Consider the following 16,133-nt stretch of genomic DNA (forward strand, 5'->3'; position numbering starts at 1 on the left):
TCGGGTTCAAAAGGCACGCCGCATCGAACCCTCACACCGTCTTCTCCTCCACCCCCCGTCGGCAAATATTGCAACGATATGCTGCTCGCCGGTGCTCATCTTGCTTAGGGGCTTTCTTGGCATTCTGCCTCCGGCAAGCTCTGACTACTAACCCCCCCCCCAGATAACTTTATTTTGTACCCTCCCAAGACCCAAGACCCAAGACCTGCGGTGCCCAGGAGAAACGAGGGATGCCAAGACGACTCGCAAAAACCTACGGCACATCCATAATATCCCCCCCTACAAGGCCTAGGCGGGCCAAGGCGGCTTCTGTGGCCCATTTTGGAGTCAGAGAGCTTGATAGCGCCTCTTGGCAGGCAGCGTTTGAGACCTCTCAAGACTCTAGTAGAATGGGAAATGCCAAGACTCTCGTGCCTCTCTGTCTCTTTCTCGTTGTCGAAATCTCTCGCCTCTGGCGCCTTTTTCGCCCAGACTTTGCCCAGGAGCTTGCCCAGCCCGCCCAGCTGCCCAGTGAAAGCGCCAGGCCTCAGCTCTTTTTTTTTCCCTCTTCCTTTTGTCTTGTCTCCCATTCATTCATTTCCGCCCTCTGTTTTGCTCTCTGTTTCTCATTCTCTCATCTGCTTTTTTGAGTTTTTGTCTTCTCTTTTTCCTCCGTCGTATCAGGAGGGCGGAATGACATGGTCAGGCGCTGTCGGATCTCCTTGCTTGGCGATTCCTGGGCTTCTCTCACCAAGCACTCTATCGCCTAAAAGGTCGCTGAATTCACGTTCGGAAACGTATGGGATTTTGGTATCTTGGTCCCGTCCATCCCAATCCATACATATACATACGAAACATTCACACACGGACACACCCCGGCCGGCCTGACTTTACTCTCCCTGGACGGTTCTTGATAAACCCCCGGACACCCTCCACCCCCATACTCGCCCTGGTACCTGAATCTCCATCAACGGCCTGCGACTAGTGTTGACTTTTGTGTGGGGAATCGCCACTACCATTTCTTGAATAATTATCGCCGTAGACCCTCGAAACCGCCTCGAAAAAGGTCCAAGAGGAAAGAGGAAAAGGGAAGGGGGAAAAAAAGACAATCAAACTAGCACGGGGAATAGACGGAACGGAAGGCCATACCCGCACACACGCACCCGCACTCACAGCCCTCCGACGCCGCCATGTCCCTCCACAACGGCGCATACAGCCATCCAGGCTACTCGGCGCCGCCCTACAGCCAGGGATATCACCACCCGCCCGGGGGACAGATGTACGCCAACGGCCACGGCAACACGCAGGTCTACTACACGCCCTCCGGCCACGACGCCGCGCCGTCGTCGACGACGCACGGCGCGCCCGCACGGCAGCAACACTGGTACGGCCAGCCCGGCCGACGCCGGCCCGGCGGCGACGGCCCCTGCTCGCCCGAGACGGACCGCTTCAACAGGAAGCGGCGGCGGTGCACCTACATGTACTACGTCCTGCGGCAGATGGCCATCTTCGTGCCCATCGTCGTGCTGTTCCTGAACATCAACATCTACGTCTCGAGGCGGGGCAAGTACCTCGACGGCTCGACGAGCCCAGCGGACCCCATCTTCTACACGCTGTGGCTGACCGTCCCTATTGTGAGTTATCGCCGTCTACACGAGTCTAACGTCGTGGGTGATATCGTTACTGACGTCTCTCTTTCTTTTCTTTTTTCTTTGCAGTCCTGTTTGGTATTAATATGGTCCGTCGCCGCCGTGATTTGCCGCAAGAGGGTGTTGTATCGCGGGGGCATACCGAAGCACTTCCACTTCGGCATGGAGCTGTGCTTCTCGCTGGGGACGACCATCTGCTGGATCCTCCTCGTCATCCAGATCGAGTCCAAGAAGTCCAACGGCTACTACTCGTATCCGTATATCCAGTATGAGGCCGCGCTGGCGCTCCTGCTTGGTGTCATGATGTGAGTTCTCTCCTTTGATATTCTCGCGCCTTCTCTTCCAGGGACATGTTTTGCTGACAATTCGCGCTCCCCTCCCTCGCAGGCTATCCGAGTTTGGACTCCTCGCGCGCGCCTGGTTCGAGTTCACCAACGACAGGACGCCCCACGAGAATGAGCCGATGGTGCAGGTCTAATCCCAGCGACCGGCGCATTCGAGGGCGGAGTTGTAGAAAAAAAAAAAACCCCCCACTGATAGTTTAACGGTCTTATCGGCACGGCGTTTGTCACGGTTCGGGATTCGGGGGCCCGCGGTTCTGGCCCTGCGGTCCGGGGTGGGAAGGGACCCTCCTTGTTGATTTTACAAAGAAAAGGGGGAAAAGACGCATGTGATACCCATCAGCGAAAGATACCATTAATCAAGAAGCATTTAATCACACACCGGCACCTCGGCTCCGTGCCGCATTCTCTGATACCTAGCTACTGATGTGTTGGCTAGTTTTCTCGCCTCTTCTCTCTCACTCTCACTCACTCTCTCTCTCTCTCTCTCTCTCTCTCTCTCACTAACCTTGAATTTGCAGTTGTTTCTGCTTGCGGTACTCCACCGCCAACGGCAGGAGCAGCGCCGCGGCGAAGACGATGGCCCTGAGCAGCCCCGATACGACGAAGATGCTAAGGTTCCCGATCTTCCTGATGTGCTGCGGCGGCTGCAAGTGAAAGTCCCCCGGCGCCACCGCCACAGCCGTCGTCGGGGTTCCCGCCACGGTCGTCCAGCTTACGCTCGAACGCCGCGTAGAGCTCATGAGCGAGGCCTATGTCGAAGAAGGTTGCGGCCGTGGCGACGAGAACGCAGCCGGCCTCAGCGGCCTGTCTAACTTTGCAGACCCAGAGCATCAGGCTGGAGGGGCAGGGTTTGGGTCAGTAGTGTCTGGGAGGACTCGGCCGTAGTGCGATGGACACTATGCAGTACCTCGGGACTCACTCAGGACACCAAAGGACCTCGTAATAACTGGTGGTGAAAGTCGTTTTGTTTTTTTGATAATACTGATAATAATCAAAAGTAAATAAATAAACAAACGATAATAATGATCCATCAAGCCTGTGACAATTGGCTTATTAGTCGTACATCGGGTCTAGAGTACGTATCGACGCTCCTAAGTGAAGACGTCGGGATGATGGCAAGACATGGTAATGCAGACGATGGGAGGGGGGGCCGGAAGGTTGTATACGGCACGTTTATATCAATCTACCACCGCCCCAGAACTGCCACAAGACCAATCTCGTTCGGGACGGACCTCCTGCAGCAGAGCGGCGTGGTCGGCCGTGGTGTGCTCTACGAGGATTGAGTACATGGAGTTGGCTCCATTCAAGGGTCCGGCAAAGTGAATGCAGGTCATAGGGTGGAAGCACTTAGACAGATAGATGTATGGGTGTCATTAATGTGTGAGAATGAGCCAGCGAGTGTGGGTGATGAGAGCGAGGTATGACGGGCGCATGATGTGAAGACAACGACTGAGGGCGGACAGTGAGTGAGATTTAGAGTGAAACTGAGAGTGAGGTTGAGTGAGAGCGAGTGTGAGTGAGAGAGTGAGTGAGTGAGTGTGAGAATAAGGCACAAGTGGGGTGCCGATTACCTAACTTCGGTGAGCGGCACACCTCGAGCTTCGGTGTGTGCCCCACCTCCACCGACAGCGGGGCGATCCTCGGGACTCATCGGGGAAAGCCGCTAACGATTTGGGCGCCAAGCGGGGCGTGTGGATCCTAGTAATTGATTTCGATTGGCCGATGTATCATTTATATGGGTCCCAGCTCGCTCGTGGGACGTCTCAGGCGCGTCACACGTCGTCAATAGCGCCGAAAAGAGGCAGAGAAAGAGAAGGAGCACCGGGGCAGGCAAAGGCAAAAGGCAGAGGCAAGTGGAGACGGCAGGAGTTGCCCGCGACTTCCGACCGGGTCGAAGCTGTCGTGCCAGCAAGGAAAGAACGAAAGAGAAGGAAGGAAGGAAGGGAGGAAAAGAGACAGGGAGGCAGGGACGGGGCCCTCCAGGAGGAAGGGACGAGTGGGAAAGAGAGAAAGAGTCAAGAGGCAACAAGTCAACGCTCAGAATGAGTCGGGAATGTTTTCTCAAAACCTCCATGTTTTGATGGATCGATTGACTGATTGACTGGATGATTGAATCCTCACATAACAAACAACCCCGGACAATGCCTAACCATCCAACCTACCGACCGACCAGCCCGTCCACCCCATCCATCCATCCATCCATTCGCCCAACCAAGACGACGTAAGAGCGGCGAAAGGTAACGTCGCAGCTAGCCAGCCTTTCTCGCCCCGGCCGCCGATTTCGCTATTTTCTAGTTTTTTTCCCCACCACAACTGTGGGAAGAAAAGGGAGGGAGACCGAGAGACAGAAGCAGAGAAACGGACAACTGTGGAAGAAAAAGAAAGGGAGACAAAAAAAGGGCCCCGAAAAGCGTGAGGACAAGAAACTAAGAAAAACCACCCCATGGGAGATCACCATGTCCTCAACGAGGGCAATCAAGAAGAGCGCCTTCTCGTGCGAACCATGCCGCCGACGCAAGGTATGTCTTCATCTTCCTTTTCTTCTTTTTTTCCTTCTTTTTTCTTTTGTGTCCTTTTTATTTTCATGTTGTCTCTCTCCCTCTCCCACCCCCCTCCCTCTGCGTGCGCTTAAATTCCTGCGCCTTTTCCCCGCGGCCGTGCCACAAAGTTGTGACGTCCCGCCCCCCCCTGTACCACCCGGCACCGCCGACGGCCTCCGTAGCGGGCGCTCTTCGTTTGATGATTCTACCTAACGTGTCTCCGGACCCGGAAGGTTTACGGGAGCGGACATCATATCCGGTGGTCAAGGAGGGGGAGCGGCGGGGGGGGGGGGGGGGGGGGACGGATTGATGGCTCCCGGCACCTACGGAATCGGGCTTTGGGTCCCGCACCGACCGACGACGGACGGATTGACAGTTGTGATGGTCGACGATGGACTGACTTGATACTCGGCAGGTGAAATGCGGCGGAGAGCAGCCGACCTGCAACCGCTGTGCCGCCCGCGCTGATGAATGCGTCTACAAGCTGTGAGTCCTATCCCGTCTCATCTCGCCCGTAGTCCGTGTCTCAAAGGAAGACGCTAAGTGTCGGCTAAAAAGCAACCCGACCCTGTCGTACACGTCACGCTTGGAGCACCGCGTCAAGGAGCTCGAGGCCCAGCTGGCTACCGCGAGGGCTCACGCCCCGGGCCCCTCCGAACCGTCGCGGACCTCGTCGCCCAGCGTCGGCCCGTCGGCCGGCCAGTCGCCCATGACGGACCCGCATCACTTCGAATCGCAGGACGAAGAGTCCGTCAACGAGAGCTTCAAGGGCCTCAAGGTCGACGACAAGGGCGCCATCACCTACCACGGCGCCACGAGCTTCTTCAACCTGCCCAGCGACCGGCCCTCCGGCTTGCGGGACCAGCAGTCGACATCAGACCACGCCATGCATAGGCGTGAGAGGCTGGTCGCAAACGCCTGGCAGCAGCGAGCCCTCGAGAACATGTCCGATATCCCGGTACGCCCTCCCTCCCTCCCTACCTGCCTACCCATTGCTGTCCAACGCCAGAGTGAGTGAACCTCTTCGTAAGCTGACGTCCGCCTTCCGCCAGGAACCCTTCCAATACTTGTTGAATGTCCACTGGTGCTGGATTCAGCCCTTGTTCAACTTCATCTACAGACCCGCATTCACCCGTGAGCTCTCACTGGCCCCTCCTCACCGACGGCTTTTTTGGGTCCATGGCTAACCCATACATACCTTACCTTTGCCCAGGCGACATGCAGACATTGGGACCCTATTACTCTCACACCCTCATGAACGCGGTATTATCACACTCCATCCGCTGGGGACGCAGTGACCCCGCAACCAAGGACAAGTTGGACGAGTTCTACGACGGCGGCGCCCTCTTTGGCAAGCACGCCCGCAGCATGGTCTTTGAGGAGCTCAGCAAGGGCATCTGCTCTATCCCCACCGTCCAGACTCTGCTGCTGCTCAGCGCCCAGGAGTGCAGCGTCGGCAACAGCGCCCAGGCCTGGACCTACAGCGGACTCGCCTTCCGCATCATCGACCACCTGGGTATCTGCGTCGACGGCCAAAGGTACCCCGGCTCGGTGCAGCTGGCGGACGAGGACGTCGAGATCCGCCACCGACTCTTCTGGAGCTGCTACTTCTGGGATAAGATGATCAGTCTATACCTCGGACGCTCGCCGTCGCTCCAGCAGACGTCCGTGTCGCCGCCCCAGATCATGTGTAGGTCTCAACCGTACATTCCGGCCGTTGACCAATCACTCTCCGAGACTAACGACGTTGGTATTTAGTCGACGACTCGTCCGAGAACGAATCCTGGACCCCATTCGGCGTCGTCCCCGAGGGCGGCTGGAAGTACCCGCCCGCGGCGGCCCATTCCACCTCCTGCTTCACGCAGATGTGCCGGCTCTCCACCGTCTTCAACGAGATCCTCGTCCACATGTACGACCCCGTCCGCCCTAACAGCCAGGCCGAGATGCAAGACTGCCTCGCCAAGCAAGAGGTGGCCCTGCAGCAGTGGTGGGATGAGCTGCCGCCTTTCCTCAAGATCGAGGCCACGGCGCTTCCTGCGCTAGCCCCCCCCTCTCACATTATTACACTGAAGTAAGCACCTACCCCTCCTCGTCCCTGTCCCCCCCCCTCTTTTTTTCTCGGTCAATATGTGCCCCGCTGACGCTCGGTCAGCGTCCTCTACCGCACATTCAAGATCCTCCTCTACCGCCCCATGCTCTCCCGGCACAGCGGAGACAGCGCCGAGAACCTGCAGCCGGTACAGAGGTACCTGGGCGAGTGCGTGGCGTCTGCGACGGGCATCATAGCCATCTTCGACCTGTTCTGCCGATCTTTCGGCATCAGCCACTGCGTCCTGTCCCTCTCATACAGCGTGTACATTGCCGCCTCCATCTTCCTGCTTCAGGTCCAGTCCAGCGTCGAGAACGCCCAGGCGCTACGCCGGCTAGAGTACTGCGTTCGCATCCTCGCGTCCGTGAAGCGCATCAACCCAGGTGAGTAAATGCCATCCATCGCCTATTGCTGCTGCCGCCGTTGCTCCTGTTAAGCCTGGGCCGACTGAACCCGACTGACGCCTTGCAGTCATCAGCAGTGCCCTGAACCTCATCACCCGCGAGCTCGTCCGCCTGGGCATAAACATCGGCGCCCTCGGGCTACCAAAGACAGCCCCGACACCACCCATGGCCACCTACGGTATCCCGCAGCCCCGGCCAGTCGAGGCGCCGTCCGCATCCGCCTCGCTCGGCCCCGAGGCCACCAGTTCACCCGAGCAGCAGCTCTACAACTTCCCCTTCGTCGACACCCTCGGGCCCGAGGCCTTCGCCATGGACCCGCAGGTCGTACAGACCATGTCATCGATAGAGCCGTTGAGCGTCCGGGTCGGCGCAATAGACGAATAGAGAAGCGCGACGTACTCTCTTCCGCGTCGGCTCTGAAGGCGCTGTAGACTGCTGACGTCGCGGCCTGTCTGAGCCGACGTGAACAAACGCACCACCACCTGACTATAGAATGTGAACGTCATGCTGCTTGTCATTAGGTAGACCACCGGCCTCGCTCACGTCCCTCTCAGGACGCCAGCACGCCATCCACGCGTTGACGCCCTGCCTCCTAGTCTCGATGCTATCGAACGGCGTCAACTACATACCCAGATGGCGATCCCGTCAGCGTACGCTTTCGAGACCTTCGCCCCGACTCGTCGGTCGTCGGCAAAGCCGTGGAGAGGCCGTTGATCCCGCCCAAGACAAGCATGCTCCCGACGTTCATGTGGAGTGCGGGTCACCACTTCAAGATCCACTCCCGGAGCGTTGTTGCAAACATCGTGAAGCGTACGGCACAGTCAGCACTCTCCTTGCGCAGCACGTGCGGCTGGTGGAACAGAGCATGAGGAGGAGAAGGCCGCATCGTGGATCATGTCGGTCTCGACCGCCTCGCTAGGTGTGAAGTCGGCGACAGGCCCTGCCACGCCGGCGAACGTATCGAGCCTCAGGCGGGTCTTTCACGAACGACGACGAACCGGATGCTGGGCGATGCGGCGTTGGATGCCGGAGCGGCTGACCGCATCGCAGGGGATGGAGAGGGAGGCCGGGCAGACGGGAGGGCGTTGTTATCGCCGCCGCTGCATTGTCGAGCGACTAGAGGTGTAGCTAGCGAAGCGTCTTGGTGAACTCGGCCAGGTGTACTGAAGAAGTATCTAGATTTTATTAAAAAACGACGATACGTATTGCACGGCTATTTTTGTAAAAGAGTTAGGTGGCGTCACGAGCCGACTCCCTCCACCATGCCCACGCATAGCACGTGGACATGAAGCAAATCAGTCCAAGTATAGAGGCAGGACATGGATGGTGAGACCCAGACTGATGGCGACGGGGAGGGTCCTAAAACCCGCGCGCCTGGCAAGGCCGCCCGTCATCATCTTGAACCAAAGGACGCCGCCGGGGGAGGGCGCTGCTCTGTTTCATTCAGTGTTGTTTCCTTGTCTCATCCTTAGGCATGCGCTGTGCGACCTTGGGGGTTTGACCTCGGCGTTGGTCAGCATTTTCTGCTCGGAGCGAAGACGCGAGGACCAGTCAGTGGCAGGACGAAGGGAGAGAGAGAGAGAGACACCTGGTATCTCCCCATTCGCTAGGCCGGAGCGGGTTTGGGGGACGTGATATACTCGACTCACGGGCTTGCCTCGTTGCGGAGTTGCATTGTTGTACCTGTCATACCGGTGGGATGCCTCTACTCGGGCATGTTCCGATCCCTTTGGAGGGGGGACTGGATGCTCCGGAGGGACCGCAGCAGCCGCAGTTGGTGTGAATTGGGAGGGGATGGGGGCGAGAGAATGAGACAGAAAAGAGGGAGAGAGGGCGAGGGGAGGGAGGGTTGCAGGGCAGGGCAGTCAGTGTTCGATGGGCGGCGTCATGAGTGGTCCGCGGAAGGGGCACCGTGAGGTTCTGCGGGCGTATGTGATATTACACACACACACACACACACACACACACACACACACACACCGTCTTCTCCGGGTTGGGCGGCATTCCAAGTCGGTTCGCGGCTTCGGTCAACTTCCGATGTGGACGAGTGTGTGTGTGTGTGTGTATGGAAGGAGTGAGAGAGAGGTCCCACGACTAGACTAGACTCGCGCGCTTCGGGGATCGGCGAGAGAGAGGCGAAAGAGGGAGGGGGGAATGGACGAGTCTGGACTTTTGTTAGAAAACGTGGGGGGACTAGCGCAGATATGCAAGATGCGTCCGGAGGTTACATGTGCCTTGGGCACGATGGCGATGCCAAGAGAGCGCTGACGGCGGGAGGGTGTGGATAACAGATCGCGGGAGAGGGATGGGATAGGATGGGGAGGGATGGGGATGGATATCATCATGTTAGAACACCGAAGAGCTGCGGCTGTGCGTATTGGGAAGACCGTGCCGGTAGGGGGAGTTGCTGAGTGATTTTCTTCTTGTTGTTTCTTTCTGATTCCCCACGCGTAATGTTTGTGGATGACGGCGGATCCGATGCCGACGGCGCAATCGGATGGGCCTTCCGACACCTTTTGTTTGGCGGTGGGGGGCACGTCTACCACGAAGCCGTTTTCCTCTCGGGGTCCCGGTCTCGTCATCTACCCTCATCCAGATCCTGAGTCGGGAAGAGGGGGGAAACGATGCCGGGCAGGGGAAGATTTGTGGGAAAGGATTGAGCCTAGCGAAATGAACAATCTGTAGGAGAAAACTTTGAAGAGGAATATGGTAGCGCTCGCTAATAGTCTCGCTACAATGGAGGAGAAACATGAGGCATAAAAAAAAACCCTCTGCAGAGGATAACCCTCCCAAAAGCAGACCCATCATGATGTGAAAATGGATAGGATGGATGGATGATGAATGGATAGATCGCCAGTGGGACTTGAACCGACGCCCGTTGGCGGGTAACGCTGTCCTCCCCTCCATCCCTCCCTTCCTCGTCCTCCTCCGAGGCTGGGGAAGTCGTCCGTGGATGTAAGTGGCTGACGGGGACCCCCGGTCCGCCAGCACACCGGGGACTGGCCGAGGTACGGTTAGTTTTTTTTTTTTTTTTTTTCTTTGCTTCTTCTTTTTTTTATTAATCCTTTTTGCTCGAGTTTGCGGACAAGGGCCGAGGCGGACGATTCGAGGGATTGGCGCGAATATAAGAGATTTGTCTGTATGTATACTACCCGGTACATTGTGATGGGAAGGGAAGAGGGGGCGTTATGCAAGTCTGTAGAGGACGAGAACGATACGATACAGTAGATGACCATGATGCTGCGGATTCGGAGTGTTTGGTTGTGATTAAAAGACGAGGAAACGATTCCATGTATTCTACAGAGAGAAACATAGACCGTAACTTTGCAACCCTTTACCTAAGCACTTGTAAGCCCGCAGCCCCTCTAGCTCAGTGGTAGAGCGTCGCACTCGTACACCTGCAAATTATGCGAAGGTCCACGGTTCAATCCCGTGGGGGGGCATGCCTTTTGCGGTTTGCACACATTTTTATATTCGTCAACCACATACATCTCTCCAAGTAGTCACGGACATGGATGAGGCCACCTATATCTACTGTCAGAATGTGTCCTTGTATGTTGGAAAGCTGTGAGTTGTTCTTCTACTTTGTTGCCTGGGCGTATTTTAAGTTGTAATAGGTAGTAGGCGTTTCTATTGTTTTGTTACAGACGTCTATCTAGTTCACTACCTAACTAGAACTAGTCATTAGGCGTCCAAATGTCTGCGACCTGTATTGGCACGCTCTCTATACAATGATTCTTTTATATACATACATATATACATACATACATTGATGCACATACATACTGCGCACGGATATATCCTCCATGTCAGCGGCCGCCTATCATACTGTATACCGTATAAACCGGGCGCATCCTACCTCGTTCAGCAGGCGCTTGCGGAATCATCATGTTCCAGTACTTGTTTTGGACAGGAGACGACCAGACACTCTACTCTGTGTGCATGGGTGTATGCATAGTCACACTCGCTGGCCAGTGGTACAAGTCTCGTCCCACCTTGTCGGACATGTTCTGTCCTGCGAAGCCGCGTTGTCTGTCTCAAGCATCGCACACGTAGTGCTGTAACTTGAACCCCCCGCCGCCGCTATCAAGTAAGTCCTTGGCAATGCGCCCACCCAGTGACCAGTGAAAACCCGAACAGTCGCAATCTTGAAGTCTGGACGGCGTCTTGTGTAACCTGTCACCGCCTTCAGCGTCTCAGTGGCCCCGCCCTCGACCGAGGCGCAGCATCTCGACTTGAAGACCACCTTGCTTGCCCGGCCCTGGCTCCACGTGCAGACCCAGGGTATTGCAGATGGCTGCTGGCGATGCGCCCGCTGTAGACCCGGGGTGCGGCACGTTCGTATGTCGGGTCACGAGGACGTGGTCTGCGTTATCAAGCGAGCGTAGGCGTGAGGGCGGTAGGGGACCTGCAAGGCAACGGGGCAGCCGGTGCGGGACGCATTCTGCAACCTGGTCTGCGGAGAATCGGCAGGATGGTGTGGTGAGATGTGACTCAAGCCGACATGTTGCGAAAAATCAACCGCCAAGAACCGAGAGCATCATCATGAGGCAACCAACCCATCATGAGTGATGAGTGGCCTCTCGCGCCTGGAGGCCGGAAGCCAGCAGGGGAGGGACGGGTGTCACAGCTCTCCCTCTCCCTCCGTGGCAAACATGTTCCGACGCCGCGTCAAAGTCCGGGGGTTCGCTTACTTACTACGGACAAGTACCGTTGAACTTTGTGAAGGGGGTTGGCCTCGCGCGTGCGGGATATTGCCTGCTGCCGAAGTGCTTGAGTCGTTTAAAGTAGCCGGCCCCATGCCCATATACCCTGGCTGGGAAAGAGAGGAGCCCGGCGTTATCAAAGTTGGCAATTCGAAAAGTCTGCGCAGACCTTTGGCGGTTTTTTTTGTTTTTATTTCTTTTTGTGACACGTAGTCCCGGACGTCATCCGTGACCAGACGGGCCTCGAAACTCGTTATCCGCGTGCATGGCGAGGCCGTTGTCGACGGAGTGAGTACCACCTCCGAGCGTCGAACAACACCGCGCCGAGTCATATATCACTCGAGATCCGCAAAATGTATGCGGTCGATCCAGTCTTCTGCGAGTGCAGAAGATTTGTGTTTCCACATCAAGCCTGGACAAGGTATATATATCATACAGCCATGACTCATCTTCTACAGTTGATAGGATAACAGCGTTGCGTGGCGGGCACTCGACATGGGCGGCTCCTCAAAGCTTGTCTGGGTAGTCGAGACGGCCAAATGCCGACTTATCAAATCTCCGGCATCACGACTCAACAGACGTAAACTTTGCAGTGGTGATGAACGAAGGGCCATGCTGCCGTAGAACCGACGCGCGCCAAACCCTCTTGGGAGGCTATATATCAGGCTGCTGTAACTACAAACTCGAACAGACGTCTGCCCATGTACCTATGGTTGGATATAAAGAATCATCACCTCCGCAACAGACCGCATGCGCAAAAACATGCCGGTCACATCATGAAGCCGTCTATGGTAGCACCAGTTGTCCTGAATTCCATGGAGTCACGGAGCCACGGGCATGGGATCGCCATTAATGCCCGCTCCGAGACGCATGCGTACCCAAGCTTCTTTTTTTGTCCTTCCCTTCTCGCTCCTCCCGTTCGGCATCTGACCGAGAACCGAATAGCTTGGGCCAATGGCTGCTGCGCGCATCAACCGCTCCGTTTGGCCTGCGAATCTCGGTCCAAGACCGAAACGGGTGCGGTGCCATAAATAAGCCAACGCCGGCTCGGCTCGGCTCCACAGTGACAGGCGTGTTTTGCAACATTTGGCTGATAGATCGACAGAGCTTTTTTTCGGCATGGCCCTCCCCCCATGAATGGGAGGGGAGTGGTGATGGTGGTAGTGGTGGTGGCCATGTCACTTGGAAAGTATCAAGACGGGTTATGTTGTGCTCATAGATTTCCATACTGCGATTCCGTATTATCATGTAGTCTTTGCGACCCTTGCGGGGGACCGCCCTTGGCTACGTATCTCAATTATAGTCATAAATCGTCACGCTGAAAAGAAGACGAAAAAAAAAGAAAGAAAGAAAGAAAAAGATGAAAAGATCGAGGCTGTCGCAAGACACGCGTCATGTTCCGCCACGGGTATTCCACAACTCCTCCGCGTTGCCCCTGAAGAGCCTGTCGACCAGGACGTCGTCGCTGCCGCACCAGCCGAGGACCGTCTCCATCCAGGGCCGGATGTCGAGGCCCTCGAACCTCGTGTGCGGCCAGTCGGTCGCGAAGACGACGCGGTCCCCGCCGCGCAGGCGCAGGACCTCGCGCGCGATGGGCTCCAGGTCGCCGTGGTCGGCCCTCGAGCTCAGCCGGTACGGCGCCGACAGCTTGACGTAGGTGCTGCCGGCCTGCAGCAGCCTCGCCAGGGACGCGAAGCCCCTCATGTCGTAGGGGTCGCCCGACGCCGCCATGTCCCCGACCGAGGGGTGGCCGAGGTGGTCGACGCAGACGCGGACGCCGCCGAGCGTCGGCACGACGGGCTCCAGCAGCTCCATCATGGCCATCGGCACGTACAGCTGGATCACCCAGTCCAGGGGCCGGCAGTCCTCGGCGTACCGGCGCAGCAGCTCGCCGAGCTCCGCGGCGTCGAGCGACCGGCCGACCGACGACAGGTTGATGCGGACGCCCCGCACGCCGAGCCTGTGCCACTCCCTGCGGGTGCTCTCGGGCACGGTGCCGGGCTCGAAGGCCACGACCGCCCGGCCGCGGCGGGGGCCGAGGGCGCGCAGGGCGTCGAGGAGGCACGCGTTGTCGTTGCCGTAGATGGACGGCTGCACGAGCACCATGTTGTCGATGCCGACCGAGGCCTCGAACGAGAGGGCCTGGTCGAGCCGGTGCGTCTTGGGGCAGTAGATGGCCTCCTTGGCCAGCGGGTACGCGCCAGGGTTGACGACGTGCATGTGCGAGTCCCATGCGCCGCGGGGGATCCGCTCCGGCAGCGTCGCCCTTCGCCACGTGGCGGCGGCGGCAGCGGCGGTGGCGGTGACGGACACTCTGGGCACGAGCTTCTCGTCGTGCCTGGTCGAAGAGGGGGCGATGAGGGGATGGATGAGCGCCATGGCGGCGGCCTTGAGGTGATGGAGCAGGAAGGACGGATGCGCCTGGAGCATGCGCCGCCTCTCGGGGAGCGTTTCGAGAGCGGAGACGGCCCTGTGAGTGAGGCTGGAAAAGGGCCTGGCGGTGGAAAAGAGGTCAAGGCCGCGGACTTGTCGTCGTTGTCGTTGTCGTCGTTGTTGTTCTTGTTGGTGCCGTCGATGTTCTGGGCGCGAGGTGGTGGTAGTCGGCCGCCTGGACGGGAGACATGGAAGGGATGAATACTTCTCCTCGAGAGGACAGACTGGCGTCAAGACCGGTGCCGTGGGGGACCTGTTATACGCAACGCCGGGCAGTAGCATTAGCAGCAGAGATGTGCGATAGCGGCGATGGTGGTGGTGGTGGTGGTCCGCCTGTACATATGGAAGCCGGCCCATTGCGCTCGACGAGAATCCGCCGCCCAAGACCCGGCTCATTGTGTGGATCATTGCGGTGCAGCATACTCGAAAGGGCCCAGGTCCAGATCCGCCTGCATTCTATCTCCAGCGGGCGATGCAAGACGTAGCTGCAGGAGTAGCAGCAGGATTAGTAGCAGCAAGTGGAGGAGATAGAGATGCAGGGCCGAGTCGGGGCAGAGTTCAACGTCTGGGTTTGGGGGCCGCGTGCTCGGAGGATGGCCGACCTGGGTATATGGTTAGTCGGCGGTGGCTGTATGTCGAGGTCGGCTGCGGTGGTGATGCGCGGTTTGCACAACCAGCGCTGCACATACATACTCGTACATGCCATTGACCATCCCCAGCAGCACCTCCGGGAACTCTTGGTATGGAACCTGCCCGACGGCGGCAGGCCGGGTTTGGGAGTGGAGAGGAATCATGATTGAAGTCCAGGGAACTCGGGTTATTGGCCCGCGGCAGTGCCCCCGGGTTTGCTTCAGTCCGCTGCTAGCCACGAGTCAGGGGCCCGTGCGAGAAAGAGACTTTGTCCGGAAGTTGACCGAGAGGAGGACGACCAAGAGCTGGGCAGAGCCGGCCGTATGCAGTGAGAGAGATGGAGACTGATGAGCGAGAGCGAGTGGTCTGTTGTGAGTTGAGGCACATTGTCCCCGGGGACTACGGCCGGAAACGATCCGGGAATGTAGCACGAATCAGAACGATGCTACCGTGCCCTATACGGCCTACACGCACACCCTCCTGCAGTCTTCGCGCTGAAGAATACTTAGTAGTACTTGTTTGTGCCGGCTTACACGCACTTGTTTGCCTGTCACGGCCAATCCCGGCGCGGCGCGGCGCGGCGCGGCACTTGACGACAGGACCTAGGCTGAATACACGGAACTCCCGAGTGAATGTGGAGATGGAGGATGGGGATGCTCATCTTACTAAGAAGCTTCCAGGGATGGATAGGGCCTCGTCTGATTCCCCCCCCTTCACCCACCCAAGAACAGACGCTGCTGCTCTCTCCTCTCCTCCTCTCCCGTTCGGTCAACGTCCGATGTTTTCCTCTGCTCTGAACCCATCCCATTCCGTTCCCCCACACTCCTCTGCACGAGATCCCTCTTCCCGCGCGATCGAACCACCGAACGAAATCGCGGGGTCGAACAGAACCAGGGCCCAAGCTGCATCCCGTCTTGTATTGTACCCCGTGGAGGGACTGCGCCGCTCACACCTCTCCCCTCCCTCCCCGCGTACCTGGGAGACGTTCTCCGTCGTCCCGGAAGAGGGAGTACGGGAGAACAGTTGGTAGGGGGGTATTCCAGCTTTGGGGGGGGGTATCCGTTGTGGGGCTGAAAAGTTAGGGCAGGGGTATTAGCAAGGGACCTATAGAGTTATGTAAAGTTGATATGTGCGAAAATAGAAGGCAGTTGCGCTGTACGCACAGTAAAGAATTTTTAATTAAGCGCTAGTGCCTATTATATAACTTTATTTATATATCTACTCTAGGCTTAGTGTTAACTTACTCTTAGTATATACTAAGCTTTAGCTTAGTAAATTTCTTTTTCTCTTTTTTTTTTTCTTTAAACTATTACTAACTTATATAGTAGTAGTAACAGTAATAGTAATAGTAATAGTAAA

The 16,133-nt window shown here is 57.4% G+C and overlaps 6 protein-coding genes and 1 non-coding gene across 7 annotated transcripts; 5 read left to right on the forward strand and 2 right to left on the reverse strand.

Moving 5' to 3' along the window:
* The first annotated feature begins 36 nt into the window (after nt 1-36).
* LY79DRAFT_573771 (uncharacterized protein) lies at nt 37-1,346 on the forward strand. Its single transcript, XM_060559504.1, has one exon. The coding sequence runs from the start codon at nt 397-399 to the stop codon at nt 865-867; it is 471 nt and encodes a 156-aa protein (XP_060406895.1). The 5' UTR covers nt 37-396; the 3' UTR covers nt 868-1,346.
* A 3-nt stretch (nt 1,347-1,349) lies between these two features.
* On the forward strand, nt 1,350-2,440 carry LY79DRAFT_573774 (uncharacterized protein). The gene is made up of 3 exons (XM_060559505.1): nt 1,350-1,613; nt 1,698-1,933; nt 2,016-2,440. The coding sequence occupies exons 1-3, from the start codon at nt 1,458-1,460 to the stop codon at nt 2,104-2,106; spliced, it is 483 nt and encodes a 160-aa protein (XP_060406896.1). The 5' UTR covers nt 1,350-1,457; the 3' UTR covers nt 2,107-2,440.
* Nucleotides 2,441-4,237: 1,797 nt separating this feature from the next.
* Nucleotides 4,238-7,498, forward strand: LY79DRAFT_169923 (fungal-specific transcription factor domain-containing protein). The gene is made up of 8 exons (XM_060551208.1): nt 4,238-4,491; nt 4,928-4,998; nt 5,071-5,470; nt 5,565-5,646; nt 5,726-6,202; nt 6,271-6,583; nt 6,665-6,984; nt 7,073-7,498. Exons 1-8 carry the CDS (start codon nt 4,429-4,431, stop codon nt 7,387-7,389), a joined length of 2,043 nt encoding a protein of 680 aa, XP_060406897.1. The 5' UTR covers nt 4,238-4,428; the 3' UTR covers nt 7,390-7,498.
* Nucleotides 7,499-8,899: 1,401 nt separating this feature from the next.
* On the reverse strand, nt 8,900-10,062 carry LY79DRAFT_573786 (uncharacterized protein). The gene has a single exon (XM_060559506.1). It carries the CDS (start codon nt 9,910-9,912, stop codon nt 9,352-9,354), a length of 561 nt encoding a protein of 186 aa, XP_060406898.1. The 5' UTR covers nt 9,913-10,062; the 3' UTR covers nt 8,900-9,351.
* A 302-nt stretch (nt 10,063-10,364) lies between these two features.
* LY79DRAFT_t285 lies at nt 10,365-10,448 on the forward strand. The gene has a single exon. It is a non-coding gene; the product is annotated as a tRNA-Thr (tRNA).
* Nucleotides 10,449-13,103: 2,655 nt separating this feature from the next.
* On the reverse strand, nt 13,104-14,090 carry LY79DRAFT_530691 (amidohydrolase; the record flags this gene model as incomplete). Its single annotated transcript, XM_060556197.1, has 1 exon — nt 13,104-14,090. The coding sequence occupies one exon, from the start codon at nt 14,088-14,090 to the stop codon at nt 13,104-13,106; it is 987 nt and encodes a 328-aa protein (XP_060406899.1).
* A 1,355-nt stretch (nt 14,091-15,445) lies between these two features.
* Nucleotides 15,446-15,827, forward strand: LY79DRAFT_573793 (uncharacterized protein). Its single transcript, XM_060559507.1, has one exon. The coding sequence runs from the start codon at nt 15,457-15,459 to the stop codon at nt 15,802-15,804; it is 348 nt and encodes a 115-aa protein (XP_060406900.1). The 5' UTR covers nt 15,446-15,456; the 3' UTR covers nt 15,805-15,827.
* Nucleotides 15,828-16,133: the final 306 nt, after the last annotated feature.

Source organism: Colletotrichum navitas (genome assembly GCF_030913465.1).
Source record: "Colletotrichum navitas strain CBS 125086 chromosome Unknown LY79scaffold_224, whole genome shotgun sequence".
NCBI lineage: Eukaryota > Fungi > Ascomycota > Sordariomycetes > Glomerellales > Glomerellaceae > Colletotrichum > Colletotrichum navitas.